The sequence below is a fragment of the Salmo salar genome, chromosome 27 (genome assembly GCF_965601325.2).
Source record: "Salmo salar chromosome 27, fSalSal1, whole genome shotgun sequence".
Classification (NCBI taxonomy): Eukaryota; Metazoa; Chordata; class Actinopteri; order Salmoniformes; family Salmonidae; genus Salmo; species Salmo salar.
Genome location: NC_138317.1, coordinates 33,132,051 through 33,150,117, shown reverse-complemented (window position 1 = coordinate 33,150,117; position 18,067 = coordinate 33,132,051). Strand labels below are relative to the sequence as shown.

Here is an 18,067-nt window from a genome sequence, read left to right as displayed (position 1 = left end):
AGAGAGAGGATAACTGGGGAACGATAGAGAGAGAGGATAACTGTGGGGGACGATAGAGAGAGAGAGGAGAACTGTGGGGAACGATAGAGAGAGGATAACTGTGGGGAACGATAAGAGAGAGGATAACTGTGGGGAACGATAGAGAGAGGATAACTGTGGGGAACGATAGAGAGAGGATAACTGTGGGGAACTATAGAGAGAGGATAACTGTGGGGAACGATAGAGAGAGGATAACTGTGGGGAACGATATAGAGAGAGGATAACTGTGAGGAATGATAGAGAGAGGATAACTGTGGGGAACGATAGAGAGAGGATAACTGTGGGGAACAAAAGAGAGAGAGGATAACTGAGGAACTATAGAGAGAGAGGATAACAGTGGAGACAGATAGAGAGAGAAGATAACTGTGGGGAATGATAGAGAGAGGATAACTGTGGGGAACTATAGAGAGAGAGGATAACTGTGAGGAATTTTATAGAGAGAGGATAACTGTGGGGAACGATAGAGAGAGAGGATAACTGGGGAACGATAGAGAGAGAGGATAACTGTGGGGAATGATAGAGAGAGAGGAGAACTGTGGGGAACGATAGAGAGAGGATAACTGTGGGGAACGATAGAGAGAGAGGATAACTGTGGGGAACGATAGAGAGAGAGGATAATTGTGGTGAACGATAGAGAGAGGATAACTGTGGGGAATGATATAGAGAGAGGATAACTGTGAGGAATGATAGAGATGATATCTGTGGGGAACAATAGAGAGAGAGGATAACTGTGGTGAACGATAGAGAGAGGATAACTATGGGGAACGATATAGAGAGAGGATAACTGTGAGGAATGAAGAGGATAACTGTGGGGAACGATAGAGAGAGGATAACTGTGGGGAACAAGAGAGAGAGGATAACTGAGGAACATAGAGAGAGGGATAACTGGGGAACGATAGAGAGAGAAGATAACTGTGGGGAATTATGAGAGAGAGGATAACTGTGGGCAACTATAGAGAGAGAGGATAACTGTGGGGAACGATAGAGAGAGAGGATATCTGGGGAACGATAGAGAGAGGATAACTGTGGGGAATTATAGAGAGAGGATAACTGTGGGGAACGATAGAGAGAGAGGATAACTGTGGGGAACGATATAGAGAGAGGATAACTGTGAGGAATGATAGAGAGAGGATAACTGTGGGGAACGATAGAGAGAGGATAACTGTGGGGAACGATAAGAGAGAGGATAACTGTGAGGAACGATAGAGAGAGAGGATAACTGTGGGGAACGATAGAGAGAGAGGATAACTGTGGGGAACGATAGAGAGAGGATAACTGTGGGGAACGATATAGAGAGAGGATAACTGTGAGGAATGATAGAGAGATGATATCTGTGGGGAACAATAGAGAGAGAGGATAACTGTGGGGAACGATAGAGAGAGAGGATAACTGTGGGGAACGATAGAGAGAGGATAACTGTGGGGAACTATAGAGAGAGGATAACTGTGGGGAACTATAGAGAGAGAGGATAACTGTGGGGAACGATAGAGAGAGAGGATAACTGTGGGGAACGATAGAGAGAGGATAACTGTGGGGAACGATATAGAGAGAGGATAACTGTGAGGAATGATAGAGAGAGGATAACTGTGGGGAACGATAGAGAGAGAGGATAACTGTGGGGAACGATAGAGAGAGGATAACTGTGGGGAACGATATAGAGAGAGGATAACTGTGAGGAATTTTATAGAGAGAGGATAACTGTGGGGAATGATAGAGAGAGAGAGAGGATAACTGGGGAACGATAGAGAGAGAGGATAACTGTGGGGGACGATAGAGAGAGAGAGGAGAACTGTGGGGAACGATAGAGAGAGGATAACTGTGGGGAACGATAGAGAGAGGAGAACTGTGGGGAACGACAGAGAGAGGATAACTGTGGGGAACGATAGAGAGAGGATAACTGTGGGGAACTATAGAGAGAGGATAACTGTGGGGAACGATAGAGAGAGGATAACTGTGGGGAACGATATAGAGAGAGGATAACTGTGAGGAATGATAGAGAGAGGATAACTGTGGGGAACGATAGAGAGAGGATAACTGTGGGGAACAAAAGAGAGAGAGGATAACTGAGGAACTATAGAGAGAGAGGATAACAGTGGAGACAGATAGAGAGAGAAGATAACTGTGGGGAATGATAGAGAGAGGATAACTGTGGGGAACTATAGAGAGAGAGGATAACTGTGAGGAATTTTATAGAGAGAGGATAACTGTGGGGAACGATAGAGAGAGAGGATAACTGGGGAACGATAGAGAGAGAGGATAACTGTGGGGAATGATAGAGAGAGAGGAGAACTGTGGGGAACGATAGAGAGAGGATAACTGTGGGGAACGATAGAGAGAGAGGATAACTGTGGGGAACGATAGAGAGAGAGGATAATTGTGGTGAACGATAGAGAGAGGATAACTGTGGGGAATGATATAGAGAGAGGATAACTGTGAGGAATGATAGAGAGATGATATCTGTGGGGAACAATAGAGAGAGAGGATAACTGTGGGGAACGATAGAGAGAGAGGAGAAATGTGGGGAACGATAGAGAGAGGATAACTGTGGGGAACGATAGAGAGAGGATAACTGTGGGGAACGATAGAGAGAGAGGATAACTGTGGGGAACGATAGAGAGAGAGGATAATTGTGGGGAACGATAGAGAGAGGATAACTGTGGGGAACGATATAGAGAGAGGATAACTGTGAGGAATGATAGAGAGAGGATAACTGTGGGGAACGATAGAGAGAGAGGATAACTGTGGGGAACGATAGAGAGAGGATAACTGTGGGGAACGATAGAGAGAGAGGATAACTGTGGGGAACTATAGAGAGAGGATAACTGTGGGGAACGATAGAGAGAGGATAACTGTGGGGAACGATATAGAGAGAGGATAACTGTGAGGAATGATAGAGAGAGGATAACTGTGGGGAACGATAGAGAGAGGATAACTGTGGGGAACGAAAGAGAGAGGATAACTGAGGAACTATAGAGAGAGAGGATAACTGGGGAACGATAGAGAGAGAGATAACTGTGGGGAATGATAGAGAGAGGATAACTGTGGGGAACGATAGAGAGAGAGGATAACTGTGAGGAATTTTATAGAGAGAGGATAACTGTGGGGAACGATAGAGAGAGAGGATAACTGGGGAACGATAGAGAGAGAGGATAACTGTGGGGAACGATAGAGAGAAGGATAACTGTGGGGAACGATAGAGAGAGGATAACTGTGGGGAACGATAGAGAGAGGATAACTGTGGGGAACGATAGAGAGAGAGGATAACTGTGGGGAACGATAGAGAGAGGATAACTGTGGGGAACGATATAGAGAGAGGATAACTGTGAGGAATGATAGAGAGAGGATAACTGTGGGGAACGATAGAGAGAGAGGATAACTGTGGGGAACGATAGAGAGAGAGGATAACTGTGGGGAACGATAGAGAGAGGATAACTGTGGGGAACTATAGAGAGAGGATAACTGTGGGGAACGATAGAGAGAGAGGATAACTGTGGGGAACGATAGAGAGAGAGGATAACTGTGGGGAATGATAGAGAGAGGATAACTGTGGGGAACGATATAGAGAGAGGATAACTGTGGGGAACGATAGAGAGAGAGGATAACTGTGGGGAACTATAGAGAGAGAGGATAACTGTGGGGAACGATAGAGAGAGAGGATAACTGTGGGGAACGATAGAGAGAGGATAACTGTGGGGAACGATATAGAGAGAGGATAACTGTGAGGAATGATAGAGAGAGGATAACTGTGGGGAACGATAGAGAGAGAGGATAACTGTGGGGAACGATAGAGAGAGGATAACTGTGGGGAACGATAGAGAGAGAGGATAACTGTGGGGAACGATAGAGAGAGAGGATAACTGTGGGGAACGATAGAGAGAGAGGATAACTGTGGGGAACGATAGAGAGAGAGGATAACTGTGGGGAACGATAGAGAGAGAGGATAACTGTGGGGAACGATAGAGAGAGAGGATAACTGTGGGGAACGATAGAGAGAGAGGATAACTGTGGGGAATGATAGAGAGAGGATAACTGTGGGGAACGATAGAGAGAGAGGATAACTGTGAGGAACTGATAGAGAGAGGATAACTGTGGGGAACTATATAGAGAGAGGATAACTGTGGGGAACGATAGAGAGAGGATAACTGTGGGGAACGATAGAGAGAGGATAACTGTGGGGAACGAAAGAGAGAGAGGATAACTGAGGAACTATAGAGAGAGAGGATAACTGTGGGAACGATAGAGAGAGAGGATAACTGTGGGGAATGATAGAGAGAGGATAACTGTGGGGAACTATAGAGAGAGAGGATAACTGTGAGGAATTTATAGAGAGAGGATAACTGTGGGGAACGATAGAGAGAGAGGATAACTGTGGGGAACGATAGAGAGAGAGGATAACTGTGGGGAACGATAGAGAGAGGATAACTGTGGGGAACGATAGAGAGAGAGGATAACTGTGGGGAACGATAGAGAGAGAGGATAACTGTGGGGAACGATAGAGAGAGAGGATAACTGTGGGGAACGATAGAGAGAGGATAACTGTGGGGAACGATAGAGAGAGAGGATAACTGTGGGGAACTATAGAGAGAGAGGATAACTGTGGGGAACGATAGAGAGAGAGGATAACTGGGGAACGATATAGAGAGAGGATAACTGTGGGAATGATAGAGAGAGAGGATAACTGTGGGGAATGATAGAGAGAGGATAACTGTGGGGAACGATAGAGAGAGAGGATAACTGTGGGGAACGATAGAGAGAGAGGATAACTGTGGGGAACGATAGAGAGAGAGGATAACTGTGGGGAATGATAGAGAGAGAGGATAACTGTGAGGAATGATAGAGAGATGATATCTGTGGGGAACAATAGAGAGAGAGGATAACTGTGGGGAACGATAGAGAGAGAGGAGAAATGTGGGGAACGATAGAGAGAGGATAACTGTGGGGAACGATAGAGAGAGGATAACTGTGGGGAACGATAGAGAGAGAGGATAACTGTGGGGAACGATAGAGAGAGAGGATAATTGTGGGGAACGATAGAGAGAGGATAACTGTGGGGAACGATATAGAGAGAGGATAACTGTGAGGAATGATAGAGAGAGGATAACTGTGGGGAACGATAGAGAGAGAGGATAACTGTGGGGAACGATAGAGAGAGGATAACTGTGGGGAACGATATAGAGAGAGGATAACTGTGAGGAACTATAGAGAGAGGATAACTGTGGGGAACTATAGAGAGAGAGGATAACTGTGGGGAACGATAGAGAGAGAGGATAACTGTGGGGAACGATAGAGAGAGGATAACTGTGGGGAACGATATAGAGAGAGGATAACTGTGAGGAATGATAGAGAGAGGATAACTGTGGGGAACGATAGAGAGAGAGGATAACTGTGGGGAACGATAGAGAGAGGATAACTGTGGGGAACTATAAGAGAGAGGATAACTGTGGGGAACGATAGAGAGAGGATAACTGTGGGGAACGATATAGAGAGAGGATAACTGTGAGGAATGATAGAGAGAGGATAACTGTGGGGAACGATAGAGAGAGGATAACTGTGGGGAACGATAGAGAGAGAGGATAACTGTGAGGAACTGATAGAGAGAGGATAACTGTGGGGAACGATAGAGAGAGGATAACTGTGGGGAACTATAGAGAGAGAGGATAACTGTGGGGAACTATATAGAGAGAGGATAACTGTGGGGAACGATAGAGAGAGAGGATAACTGTGGGGAACGATAGAGAGAGAGGATAACTGTGGGGAACGATAGAGAGAGAGGATAACTGTGGGGAACGATAGAGAGAGGATAACTGTGGGGAACGATATAGAGAGAGGATAACTGTGAGGAATGATAGAGAGAGGATAACTGTGGGGAACGATAGAGAGAGAGGATAACTGTGGGGAACGATAGAGAGAGGATAACTGTGAGGAACGATATAGAGAGAGGATAACTGTGAGGAATGATAGAGGATAACTGTGGGGAACGATAGAGAGAGGATAACTGTGGGGAACGATATAGAGAGAGGATAACTGTGAGGAATGATAGAGAGAGGATAACTGTGGGGAACGATAGAGAGAGGATAACTGTGGGGAACAAAAGAGAGAGAGGATAACTGAGGAACTATAGAGAGAGAGGATAACAGTGGAGACAGATAGAGAGAGAAGATAACTGTGGGGAATGATAGAGAGAGGATAACTGTGGGGAACTATAGAGAGAGAGGATAACTGTGAGGAATTTTATAGAGAGAGGATAACTGTGGGGAACGATAGAGAGAGAGGATAACTGGGGAACGATAGAGAGAGAGGATAACTGTGGGGAATGATAGAGAGAGAGGAGAACTGTGGGGAACGATAGAGAGAGGATAACTGTGGGGAACGATAGAGAGAGAGGATAACTGTGGGGAACGATAGAGAGAGAGGATAATTGTGGGGAACGATAGAGAGAGGATAACTGTGGGGAATGATATAGAGAGAGGATAACTGTGAGGAATGATAGAGAGATGATATCTGTGGGGAACAATAGAGAGAGAGGATAACTGTGGGGAACGATAGAGAGAGAGGAGAAATGTGGGGAACGATAGAGAGAGGATAACTGTGGGGAACGATAGAGAGAGGATAACTGTGGGGAACGATAGAGAGAGAGGATAACTGTGGGGAACGATAGAGAGAGAGGATAATTGTGGGGAACGATAGAGAGAGGATAACTGTGGGGAACGATATAGAGAGAGGATAACTGTGAGGAATGATAGAGAGATGATATCTGTGGGGAACAATAGAGAGAGAGGATAACTGTGGTGAATGATAGAGAGAGGATAACTATGGGGAACGATATAGAGAGAGGATAACTGTGGGACGGAGGACGTGGGGACTAGAGAGAGAGGATAACTGTGGGGAACGATAGAGAGAGAGGATAACTGTGGGGAACGATAGAGAGAGGACGGGGACGTAAGGGGGTCTGTGAGGAATGATAGAGAGAGGATAACTGTGGGGAACGATAGAGAGAGAGGATAACTGTGGGGAACGATAGAGAGAGGATAACTGTGAGGAACGATATAGAGAGAGGATAACTGTGAGGAATGATAGAGGATAACTGTGGGGAACGATAGAGAGAGGATAACTGTGGGGAACAAAATAGATAACTGAGGAACTATAGAGAGAGAGGATAACTGGGGAACGATAGAGAGAGGATAACTGTGGGGAATGATAGAGAGAGGATAACTGTGAGGAATTTTATAGAGAGAGGATAACTGTGGGGAATGATAGAGAGAGAGAGAGGATAACTGGGGAACGATAGAGAGAGAGGATAACTGTGGGGGACGATAGAGAGAGAGGAAACTGTGGGAAGATAGAGAGAGGATAACTGTGGGGAACGATAGAGAGAGGATAACTGTGGGGAACGATAGAGAGAGGATAACTGTGGGGAACGATAGAGAGAGGATAACTGTGGGGAACTAAAGAGAGAGGATAACTGTGGGGAACGATAGAGAGAGGATAACTGTGGGGAACGATATAGAGAGAGGATAACTGTGAGGAATGATAGAGAGAGGATAACTGTGGGGAACGATAGAGAGAGGATAACTGTGGGGAACAAAAGAGAGAGAGGATAACTGAGGAACTATAGAGAGAGAGGATAACAGTGGAGACAGATAGAGAGAGAAGATAACTGTGGGGAATGATAGAGAGAGGATAACTGTGGGGAACTATAGAGAGAGAGGATAACTGTGAGGAATTTTATAGAGAGAGGATAACTGTGGGGAACGATAGAGAGAGAGGATAACTGGGGAACGATAGAGAGAGAGGATAACTGTGGGGAATGATAGAGAGAGAGGAGAACTGTGGGGAACGATAGAGAGAGGATAACTGTGGGGAACGATAGAGAGAGAGGATAACTGTGGGGAACGATAGAGAGAGAGGATAATTGTGGTGAACGATAGAGAGAGGATAACTGTGGGGAACGATATAGAGAGAGGATAACTGTGAGGAATGATAGAGAGATGATATCTGTGGGGAACAATAGAGAGAGAGGATAACTGTGGTGAATGATAGAGAGAGGATAACTATGGGGAACGATATAGAGAGAGGATAACTGTGAGGAACTATAGAGAGAGGATTACTGTGGGGAACTATAGAGAGAGAGGATAACTGTGGGGAACGATAGAGAGAGAGGATAACTGTGGGGAACGATAGAGAGAGGATAACTGTGGGGAACGATATAGAGAGAGGATAACTGTGAGGAATGATAGAGAGAGGATAACTGTGGGGAACGATAGAGAGAGAGGATAACTGTGGGGAACGATAGAGAGAGGATAACTGTGAGGAACGATATAGAGAGAGGATAACTGTGAGGAATGATAGAGGATAACTGTGGGGAACGATAGAGAGAGGATAACTGTGGGGAACGATATAGAGAGAGGATAACTGTGAGGAATGATAGAGAGAGGATAACTGTGGGGAACGATAGAGAGAGGATAACTGTGGGGAACAAAAGAGAGAGAGGATAACTGAGGAACTATAGAGAGAGAGGATAACAGTGGAGACAGATAGAGAGAGAAGATAACTGTGGGGAATGATAGAGAGAGGATAACTGTGGGGAACTATAGAGAGAGAGGATAACTGTGAGGAATTTTATAGAGAGAGGATAACTGTGGGGAACGATAGAGAGAGAGGATAACTGTGGGGAATGATAGAGAGAGAGGAGAACTGTGGGGAACGATAGAGAGAGGATAACTGTGGGGAACGATAGAGAGAGAGGATAACTGTGGGGAACGATAGAGAGAGAGGATAATTGTGGGGAACAATAGAGAGAGGATAACTGTGGGGAATGATATAGAGAGAGGATAACTGTGAGGAATGATAGAGAGATGATATCTGTGGGGAACAATAGAGAGAGAGGATAACTGTGGGGAACGATAGAGAGAGAGGAGAAATGTGGGGAACGATAGAGAGAGGATAACTGTGGGGAATGATAGAGAGAGAGAGAGGATAACTGGGGAACGATAGAGAGAGAGGATAACTGTGGGGGACGATAGAGAGAGAGAGGAGAACTGTGGGGAACGATAGAGAGAGGATAACTGTGGGGAACGATAGAGAGAGGAGAACTGTGGGGAACGACAGAGAGAGGATAACTGTGGGGAACGATAGAGAGAGGATAACTGTGGGGAACTATAGAGAGAGGATAACTGTGGGGAACGATAGAGAGAGGATAACTGTGGGGAACGATATAGAGAGAGGATAACTGTGAGGAATGATAGAGAGAGGATAACTGTGGGGAACGATAGAGAGAGGATAACTGTGGGGAACAAAATAGATAACTGAGGAACTATAGAGAGAGAGGATAACTGGGGAACGATAGAGAGAGAAGATAACTGTGGGGAATGATAGAGAGAGGATAACTGTGGGGAACTATAGAGAGAGGATAACTGTGAGGAATTTTATAGAGAGAGGATAACTGTGGGGAACGATAGAGAGAGAGGATAACTGGGGAACGATAGAGAGAGAGGATAACTGTGGGGAACGATAGAGAGAGAGGAGAACTGTGGGGAACGATAGAGAGAGGCTAACTGTGGGGAACGATAGAGAGAGAGGATAACTGTGGGGAACGATAGAGAGAGAGGATAACTGTGGGGAACGATAGAGAGAGGATAACTGTGGGGAATGATATAGAGAGAGGATAACTGTGAGGAATGATAGAGAGAGGATAACTGTGGGGAACGATAGAGAGAGAGGATAACTGTGGGGAACGATAGAGAGAGGATAACTGTGGGGAACGATATAGAGAGAGGATAACTGTGAGGAATGATAGAGAGAGGATAACTGTGGGGAACGATAGAGAGAGGATAACTGTGGGGAACAAAAGAGAGAGAGGATAACTGAGGAACTATAGAGAGAGAGGATAACTGGGGAACGATAGAGAGAGAAGATAACTGTGGGGAATTATAGAGAGAGAGGATAACTGTGGGCAAATATAGAGAGAGAGGATAACTGTGAGGAATTTTATAGAGAGAGGATAACTGTGGGGAACGATAGAGAGAGAGGATAACTGGGGAACGATAGAGAGAGAAGATAACTGTGGGGAATTATAGAGAGAGGATAACTGTGGGGAACGATAGAGAGAGAGAGAGGATAACTGTGGGGAACGATATAGAGAGAGGATAACTGTGAGGAATGATAGAGAGAGGATAACTGTGGGGAACGATAGAGAGAGGATAACTGTGGGGAACAAAAGAGAGAGAGGATAACTGAGGAACTATAGAGACAGAGGATAACTGGGGAACGATAGAGAGAGAAGATAACTGTGGGGAATTATAGAGAGAGAGGATAACTGTGGGCAACTATAGAGAGAGAGGATAACTGTGAGGAATTTTATAGAGAGAGGATAACTGTGGAGAACGATAGAGAGAGAGGATAACTGGGGAACGATAGAGAGAGAAGATAACTGTGGGGAACCATAGAGAGATAGGATAACTGTGGGGAACTATAGAGAGAGAGGATAACTGTGGGGAGCTATAGAGAGAGAGGATAACTGTGGGGAATTATAGAGAGCGAGGATAACTGTGGGGAACTATAGAGAGAGAGGATAACTGTGGGGAACTATAGAGAGAGAGGATAACTGTGGGGAATTATAGAGAGAGGATAACTGTGGGGAACTGATAGTAGAAGAGAGGATAACTGTGGGGAATGTATAGAGAGAGAGGATAACTGTGGGGAAATGATAGAGAGAGAGGATAACTGTGGAGGAACTGATAGAGAGAGGATAACTGTGGGGAACGATAGAGAGAGAGGATAACTGTGGGGAACATAGAGAGAGGATAACTGTGGGAACGATAGAGAGAGAGGATAACTGTGGGGAACTATAGAGAGAGGATAACTGTGGGGAACGATATAGAGAGAGGATAACTGTGAGGAACGATAGAGAGAGGATAACTGTGGGGAACTATAGAGAGAGAGGATAACTGTGGGGAACGATAGAGAGAGAGGATAACTGTGGGGAACTATAGAGAGAGGATAACTGTGGGGAACGATATAGAGAGAGGATAACTGTGGGGAACTATAGAGAGAGAGGATAACTGTGGGGAACGATAGAGAGAGAGGATAACTGTGGGGAACTATAGAGAGAGGATAACTGTGGGGAACGATATAGAGAGAGGATAACTGTGAGGAATGATAGAGAGAGATACTGTGGGGAACGATAGAGAGAGAGGATAACTGTGGGGAACGATAGAGAGAGAGGATAACTGTGGGGAACGATAGAGAGAGAGGATAACTGTGGGGAACGATAGAGAGAGAGGATAACTGTGGGGAACGAAAGAGAGAGAGGATAACTGAGGAACTATAGAGAGAGAGGATAACTGTGGGGAATGATGGAGAGAGGATAACTGTGGGAAACTATAGAGAGAGAGGATAACTGTGAGGAATTATATAGAGAGAGGATAACTGTGGGGAACTATAGAGAGAGAGGATAACTGTGGGGAACTATAGAGAGAGAGGATAACTGTGGGGAACTATAGAGAGAGAGGATAACTGTGGGGAACGAAAGAGAGAGAGGATAACTGAGGAACTATATAGAGAGAGGATAACTGGGGAATGATAGAGAGAGAGGATAACTGTGGGGAATGATAGAGAGAGGATAACTGTGGGGAACTATAGAGAGAGAGGATAACTGTGAGGAATTATATAGAGAGAGGATAACTGTGGGGAACGATAGAGAGAGAGGATAACTGTGGGGAATTATAGAGAGAGAGGATAACTGTGGGGAACCATAGAGAGATAGGATAACTGTGGGGAACTATAGAGAGAGAGGATAACTGTGGGGAACTATAGAGAGAGAGGATAACTGTGGGGAACTATAGAGAGAGAGGATAACTGTGGGGAACTATAGAGAGAGAGGATAACTGTGGGCAACGAAAGAGAGAGAGGATAACTGAGGAACTATATAGAGAGAGGATAACTGGGGATGATAGAGAGAGAGGATAACTGTGGGGAATGATAGAGAGAGGATAACTGTGGGGAACTATAGAGAGAGAGGATAACTGTGAGGAATTATATAGAGAGAGGATAACTGTGGGGAACGATAGAGAGAGAGGATAACTGTGGGGAACTATAGAGAGAGAGGATAACTGGGGGACTATAGAGAGAGAGGATAACTGGGGAATGATAGAGAGAGAGGATAACTGTGGGGAATGATAGAGAGAGGATAACTGTGGGGAACTATAGAGAGAGAGGATAACTGTGAGGAATTATATAGAGAGAGGATAACTGTGGGGAACGATAGAGAGAGAGGATAACTGTGGGGAACTTGATAGAGAGAGAGGATAACTGTGGGGAATCGTATAGAGAGCGAGGATAACTGTGGGGAACTATAGAGAGAGAGGATAACTGTGGGGAACTATAGAGAGAGAGGATAACTGTGGGGAATTATAGAGAGAGGATAACTGTGGGGAACTGTAGAAAGACAGGATAACTGTGGGGAATTATAGAGAGAGAGGATAACTGTGGGGAAATATAGATAGAGAGGATAACTGTGAGGAACTATAGAGAGAGGATAACTGGGGAACGATAGAGAGAGAGGATACTGTGGGGAACTATAGAGAGAGAGGATAACTGTGGGGAATTATAGAGAGAGAGGATAACTGTGGGGAACTATAGAGAGAGGATAACTGTGGGGAACGATATAGAGAGAGGATAACTGTGGGGAACGATAGAGAGAGAGGATAACTGTGGGGAACTATAGAGAGAGAGGATAACTGTAGGGAACGATAGAGAGAGAGGAGAACTGTGGGGAACTATAGAGAGAGGATAACTGTGGGGAACGATATAGAGAGAGGATAACTTGAGGAATAATAGATAGAGGATAACTGTGGGGAACTGTAGAGAGAGAGGATAACTGGGGAACAATAGAGAGAGTGGATAACTGTGGGGAACTATAGAGAGAGAGGATAACTGTGGGGAACAGAGAGAGGGCTGGGGGACGTAGAGAGAGAGGATAACTGTGGGGAACGAAAGAGAGAGAGGATAACTGAGGAACTGTAGAGAGAGAGGATAACTGGGGAACGATAGAGAGAGAGGATAACTGTGGGGAACGAAAGAGAGAGAGGATAACTGAGGAACTATAGAGAGAGAGGATAACTGTGGGGAATGATAGAGAGAGGATAACTGTGGGAAACTATAGAGAGAGAGGATAACTGTGGGGAATTATAGAGAGAGAGGATAACTGTGGGGAACAATAGAGAGAGAGGAGAACTGTGGGGAACTATAGAGAGAGAGGAGAACTGTGGGGAACGATAGCGAGAGAGGATAACTGTGAGGAACGATAGAGAGAGAGGATAACTGTGGGGAACTATAGAGAGAGAGGATAACTGTGGGGAACTATAGAGAGAGAGGATAACTGTGGGGAACTATAGAGAGAGAGGATAACTGTGGGGAACGATAGAGAGAGGATAACTGTGAGGAACGATAAAGAGAGAGATTTTACCAGATATTAGCCTATGCCAACACCAGGCTGCAGCATTACCACTAGACCAGCCAGGCCACTTCCCAGTAACCTGTATGTGACCTGTGTGTGACCTTTATGTGACCTCAGTGTGTTGTGTCGTAGGATCAAGGTGAACGACCAGATTGTGGAGGTGGACGGCACCAGTCTGGTGGGAGTGACCCAGAGCTTTGCTGCCTCCGTCCTGAGGAACACCCAGGGAGTGGTCAGGTAATACCAACAGTGATATTCATTAAAAAAATTTTTTTATTTCTTTATCCAGATGAGTCCAAGGTACCACAAAGTGGCATAAACCACAGCAGTCATGGTTATGAGAGAACAAGGACAGAGCCCCGCCTACTCTGGAGTCCTCCTCTTTCTATCTCTCTCTACCTCTGCACCTCACTCTACCTCTCTCTACCCCTCTCTACCTCTCTCTACCTCTCACTACCTCTCTACATCTCACTCTACCTCTCTACCACTCTCTACCGCTCTCTACCTCTTTACAGCTAAGACTTTCTATTGCTCTCTCTCTCTCCTTCTCTCTCTCTATCTCTCTCTACCCCAGTCTCTTTCTATTGTCTCTCTCTCTCTCTCTCTCTCTCCTCTCTCTCTCTCTCTCTCCCCCCCATTCAATTCAATTTCAATGTAAGGGCTTTATTGGCATGGGGAACACATGTTACCATTGCCAAAGCAAGTGAAGTAGATAATTAAAAAAAGTGAAATAAACAATAAAAATGAACAGTAAACATTACACTCACAAAAGTTCCAAAAGAATCAAGACATTTCAAATGTCATATTATGTGCAAATAGTTCAAGTACAAAAGGGAAAATAAATAACATAAATATGGGTTGTATTTATAATGGTGTTTGTTCTTCACTGGTTGCCCTTTTCTTGTGGCAACAGGTCACACATCTTGCTGCTGTGATGGCACACTGTGGTATTTCACCCAGTAGATATGGGAGTTTATCAAAATTGGATTTGTTTTTGAATTCTTTGTGGGTCTGTGTAATCTGAGGGAAATATGTGTCTCTAATATGGTCATATATTTGTCAGGAGGTTAGGAAGTGCAGCTTGGTTCCAACTCATTTTGTGGGCAGTGTGCACATAGCATGTCTTCACTCTCTCTACCTGTCTCTGTCTACCTTTCTACCCCCAGTCTCTTCTCTTTCTATTGCCATCTCTCCCTCTCTCTTTCTTCTCTCTCGCTTTCTTCTCTCTCTCTCTCTCTCTCTCTCTCTCTCTCTCTCTCTCCTCTCTCTCTCTCTCGCTCTCTCACTCCCTCTCTCTCCCCTCCCCCCTCTCTTTCTCTCCCCTCTACCTCTTTCCCCTCTCTCTACCTCCCAGTCTCTTTCTATTGCCCTCTCTCAATTCAATTAAAAGGGCTTATTGGCATGGGAAACGTGTTTGCATTGCCAAAGCTAGTGGAATTCCACCTACAATTTGTGTTCCAAAAAAGGTCCAGTAGCCAGAACAACAAATACAAATTCTATCTAGACATCGTTGCCCTAGAGCACACAAATAACTATACATACCTCGGCCTAAACATCAGCGCCACAGTTAGCTCACAGCTTTGTGGAAGCTATCTAAGAGACAAGGCAAGAAGGGCCTTCTACGCCATCAAAATAAACATACAATTTGACATCCCAATTAGGAGCTGCCAAAAAAGACTTGAATCATTTATAGAACCCATTGCCCTCTATGGTTGTGAGGTCTGGGGTCCACTCACCAACTAAGAATTCACTAAATGGGACAAACATCAAATTGAGACTCACGCATACAGAATTCTGCAAAAACACCTTCCGTGTACAACGAAAAACACCAAATAATGCTTGCAGAGCAGAATTAGGACGATTCCCACTAATTATGAAAATCCAGAAAAGACCAATTAAATTCTACAACCAACTAAAAAGAAGCGATTCTCCATAACAAAGCCTCACCTATAGAGAGGTGTACCTGGAGATAAGTCTCCGCAGCCAGCTTGTAAGGGGACTCTCTTGACAAACACAAACAGACCCCACGGAGCCACAGGACAGAAACACAATTAGACCCAACCAAATCATAAGAAAACAAAAATAACATTTCTTGAAACATTGGAAAGAATCAACAAAAAAACAGAGCAAACTGGAACGTTATTTGGCCCTTAACCAGAGAGTACATAGTAGCAGAATACCTGACCACTGTGACTGACCCAAAATGAAGGAAGCTTTGACTATGTACATACTCAGAGAGGTCGCTATCGCACCTGGCTCTCAAGAGAAGACAGGCTATGTGCCTACTGTCCACAAAATGAGATAGAAACTGAGCTGCTCATCCTAACTTCGTTCCTAACCTTGTCTCTTGACCATATTAGAGACACATATTTCCCTCAGATTAAACAGACCCACAACGAATTTGAAAACAAATCAGACATTGATAAACTCCCATCTCTACTGGGTGAAATACCACAGTGTGCCATCACAGCAGCAAGATGTGTGACCTGTTTCCACAAGAAAAGGGAGCACAAACAACATTGTAAATACAACCTATTTTTATCTGTTCATTTATTTTCCCTTTCTTACTTCAACCATTTGCACATTGTTACAACACTGTACATAGCCAATAATATAACATTTGAAATGTCTATATTCTTTTAAAACGGAGTGTAATTGTTACTGTTTATTTCAGATTGTCCTGTAGTTCATTCAAGGTAATAGTAGAATTGAGTGGGTTCTGGTAGTCTTTAATAGCTGACTCTAAGATTTGAAAATGTTTTTGCTGTTTGTTCTTTGTTATAGAGCCAATAAGATTGGAGAAGTGGTTTATCCATACATTGCCATTTTGGGTAGATTGGTCTTCATGTTGTTTGTTTAGTGTTTTCCAATTTTCCCAGAAGTGGTTAGATTCTATAGATTCTTTAATTACATTGAGCTGATTTCTGACGAGCTGTTCCTTCTTTTTCCGTAGTGTATTTCTGTATTGTTTTAGTGTTTCGCAATAGTGAAGGCGTAGTCTCAGGTTTTCTGGGTCTCTGTGTTTTTTGATGGACACGTTCCTCAATTTCTTTCTTAGTTTTTTGCATTCTTCATTAAACCATTTGTCATTATTGTTTATTTTCTTAGGTCGTCTGCTTGAAATGTTTAGATTTGATAGAGAAGCTGAGAGGTCAAATATACTGTTTAGGCTTTCTACTGCCAAGTTTACACCTTCACTATTACAGTGGAACATTTTGTCCAGGAAGTTGTCTAAAAGGGATTGAATTTGTTGTTTCCTAATTGTTTTCTGGTAGGTTTCTACACTACTTTCCTTCCATCTATAGCATGTCTTAATAGTATGCAGTTTATTCAGCACTGATGCCTCATGATTGATTATTGCTCTGTTCAAGTAGGCTGTAGCGTTGCTGTGGTCTGATAGTGGTGTCAGTGGGCTGACTGTGAACGCTCTGAGAGACTCTGGGTTGAGGTCAGTGATAAAGTAGTCTACAGTACTACTGCCAAGAGATGAGCTATAGGTGTACCTACCATAGGAGTCCACTCGAAGCCTACCGTTGACAATTGTGCACCACCCTATGGGACTCCCGATCACGGTCGGTTGTGATACTGCCTGGGGTCAAACCAGGGTCTGTAGTGACGCCTCTAGTACTGAGATGCTGCACCACTCGGGAGACTTTAATGTATTTTAGAATAACGCTGTGAAGGTGGTCTGAATGCTGAGTACTTTCCCAGTGCAGTGTAGCTAGCACACAGGAGGACATGTTTCTCTAACCAGATGTAAAATGCTCCTGTTTTCAACCAATTTAATAGAGTGGCTTAGGTCTGATCTATACCAAATGATCATACCCCCTGAGTCCCCTTCCTGTTTCACGCCTGGTAGTTTGGTGGATGGGACTACCAGCTCTCTGTAACCTAGAGGGCAACCAGTGGGCATAAGCCTGATCCGGGGGCCTATATAGGATGTGGCCAGGGTTGGTTTGGGGGGGTGGAGGCGTGGCTGATGATGCTGTGGTCTGAGTGTATGTCCTCTGGGTAAAGGTCCTGGGTCGTGAAGTCTCGCGGGTCGTGGAGGGAGTCTCGCGGGTCGTGGAGGGAGTCTCGCGGGTCGTGGAGGGAGTCTCGCGGGTCGTGGAGGGAGTCTCGCGGGTCGTGGAGGAAGTCTCGCGGGTCGTGGAGGGGTGCTTATCGCTCTGTTGCTCCTGTGTGAGGTGCTGGGGCTGCGGTTGAGAGCGATGTCTTTCAAGGTTCTGGCAAAGTTGGGGTCCGTGGTCTTGTTGAGGTGTACCTGGTCATAGAGGCTGTCCAAATCCAGGGTGGGGGGATGGGCCAGGGAAACATTGGGTTTTGAGTGAGACACAGTCACGGGAAATGCTTGCATTCACCTCTCTCTCTCTCTCTTTCACTCTCTCTCTACCTCCCACTCTTTCTATTGCTGTCTCTCTCTCTCCCTCTCTCTGGTCTGTTTAGTTAAAACTGCTTTGTTAGAGGAGCATAACTCAGTGTACAGCTACAGTAGTCTGTTGTATAGTCGTTCTTTCTGCACATAAAACATTATGCATGTGTCCACTTTACTGTGATTCTCTTACAGAACCT

At 44.8% G+C, this 18,067-nt stretch overlaps 1 protein-coding gene across 7 annotated transcripts in view; it reads left to right on the top strand.

Annotated features, from left to right (window-relative positions):
- Nucleotides 1-18,067, top strand: part of ppp1r9a (protein phosphatase 1, regulatory subunit 9A) — a 129,012-nt gene that overhangs the window by 57,570 nt on the left and 53,375 nt on the right. For 5 of the 7 annotated variants that reach the window (XM_045709837.2, XM_045709836.2, XM_014178495.3 and 2 more), the window contains exon 5: nucleotides 13,613-13,732. In XM_045709837.2, coding sequence (XP_045565793.2) covers nucleotides 13,613-13,732 — 120 coding nt within the window. The remainder of the gene's footprint in view (nucleotides 1-13,612; nucleotides 13,733-18,067) is intronic. The other 2 variants (XM_045709835.2, XM_014178500.3) reach the window with 1 other exon arrangement.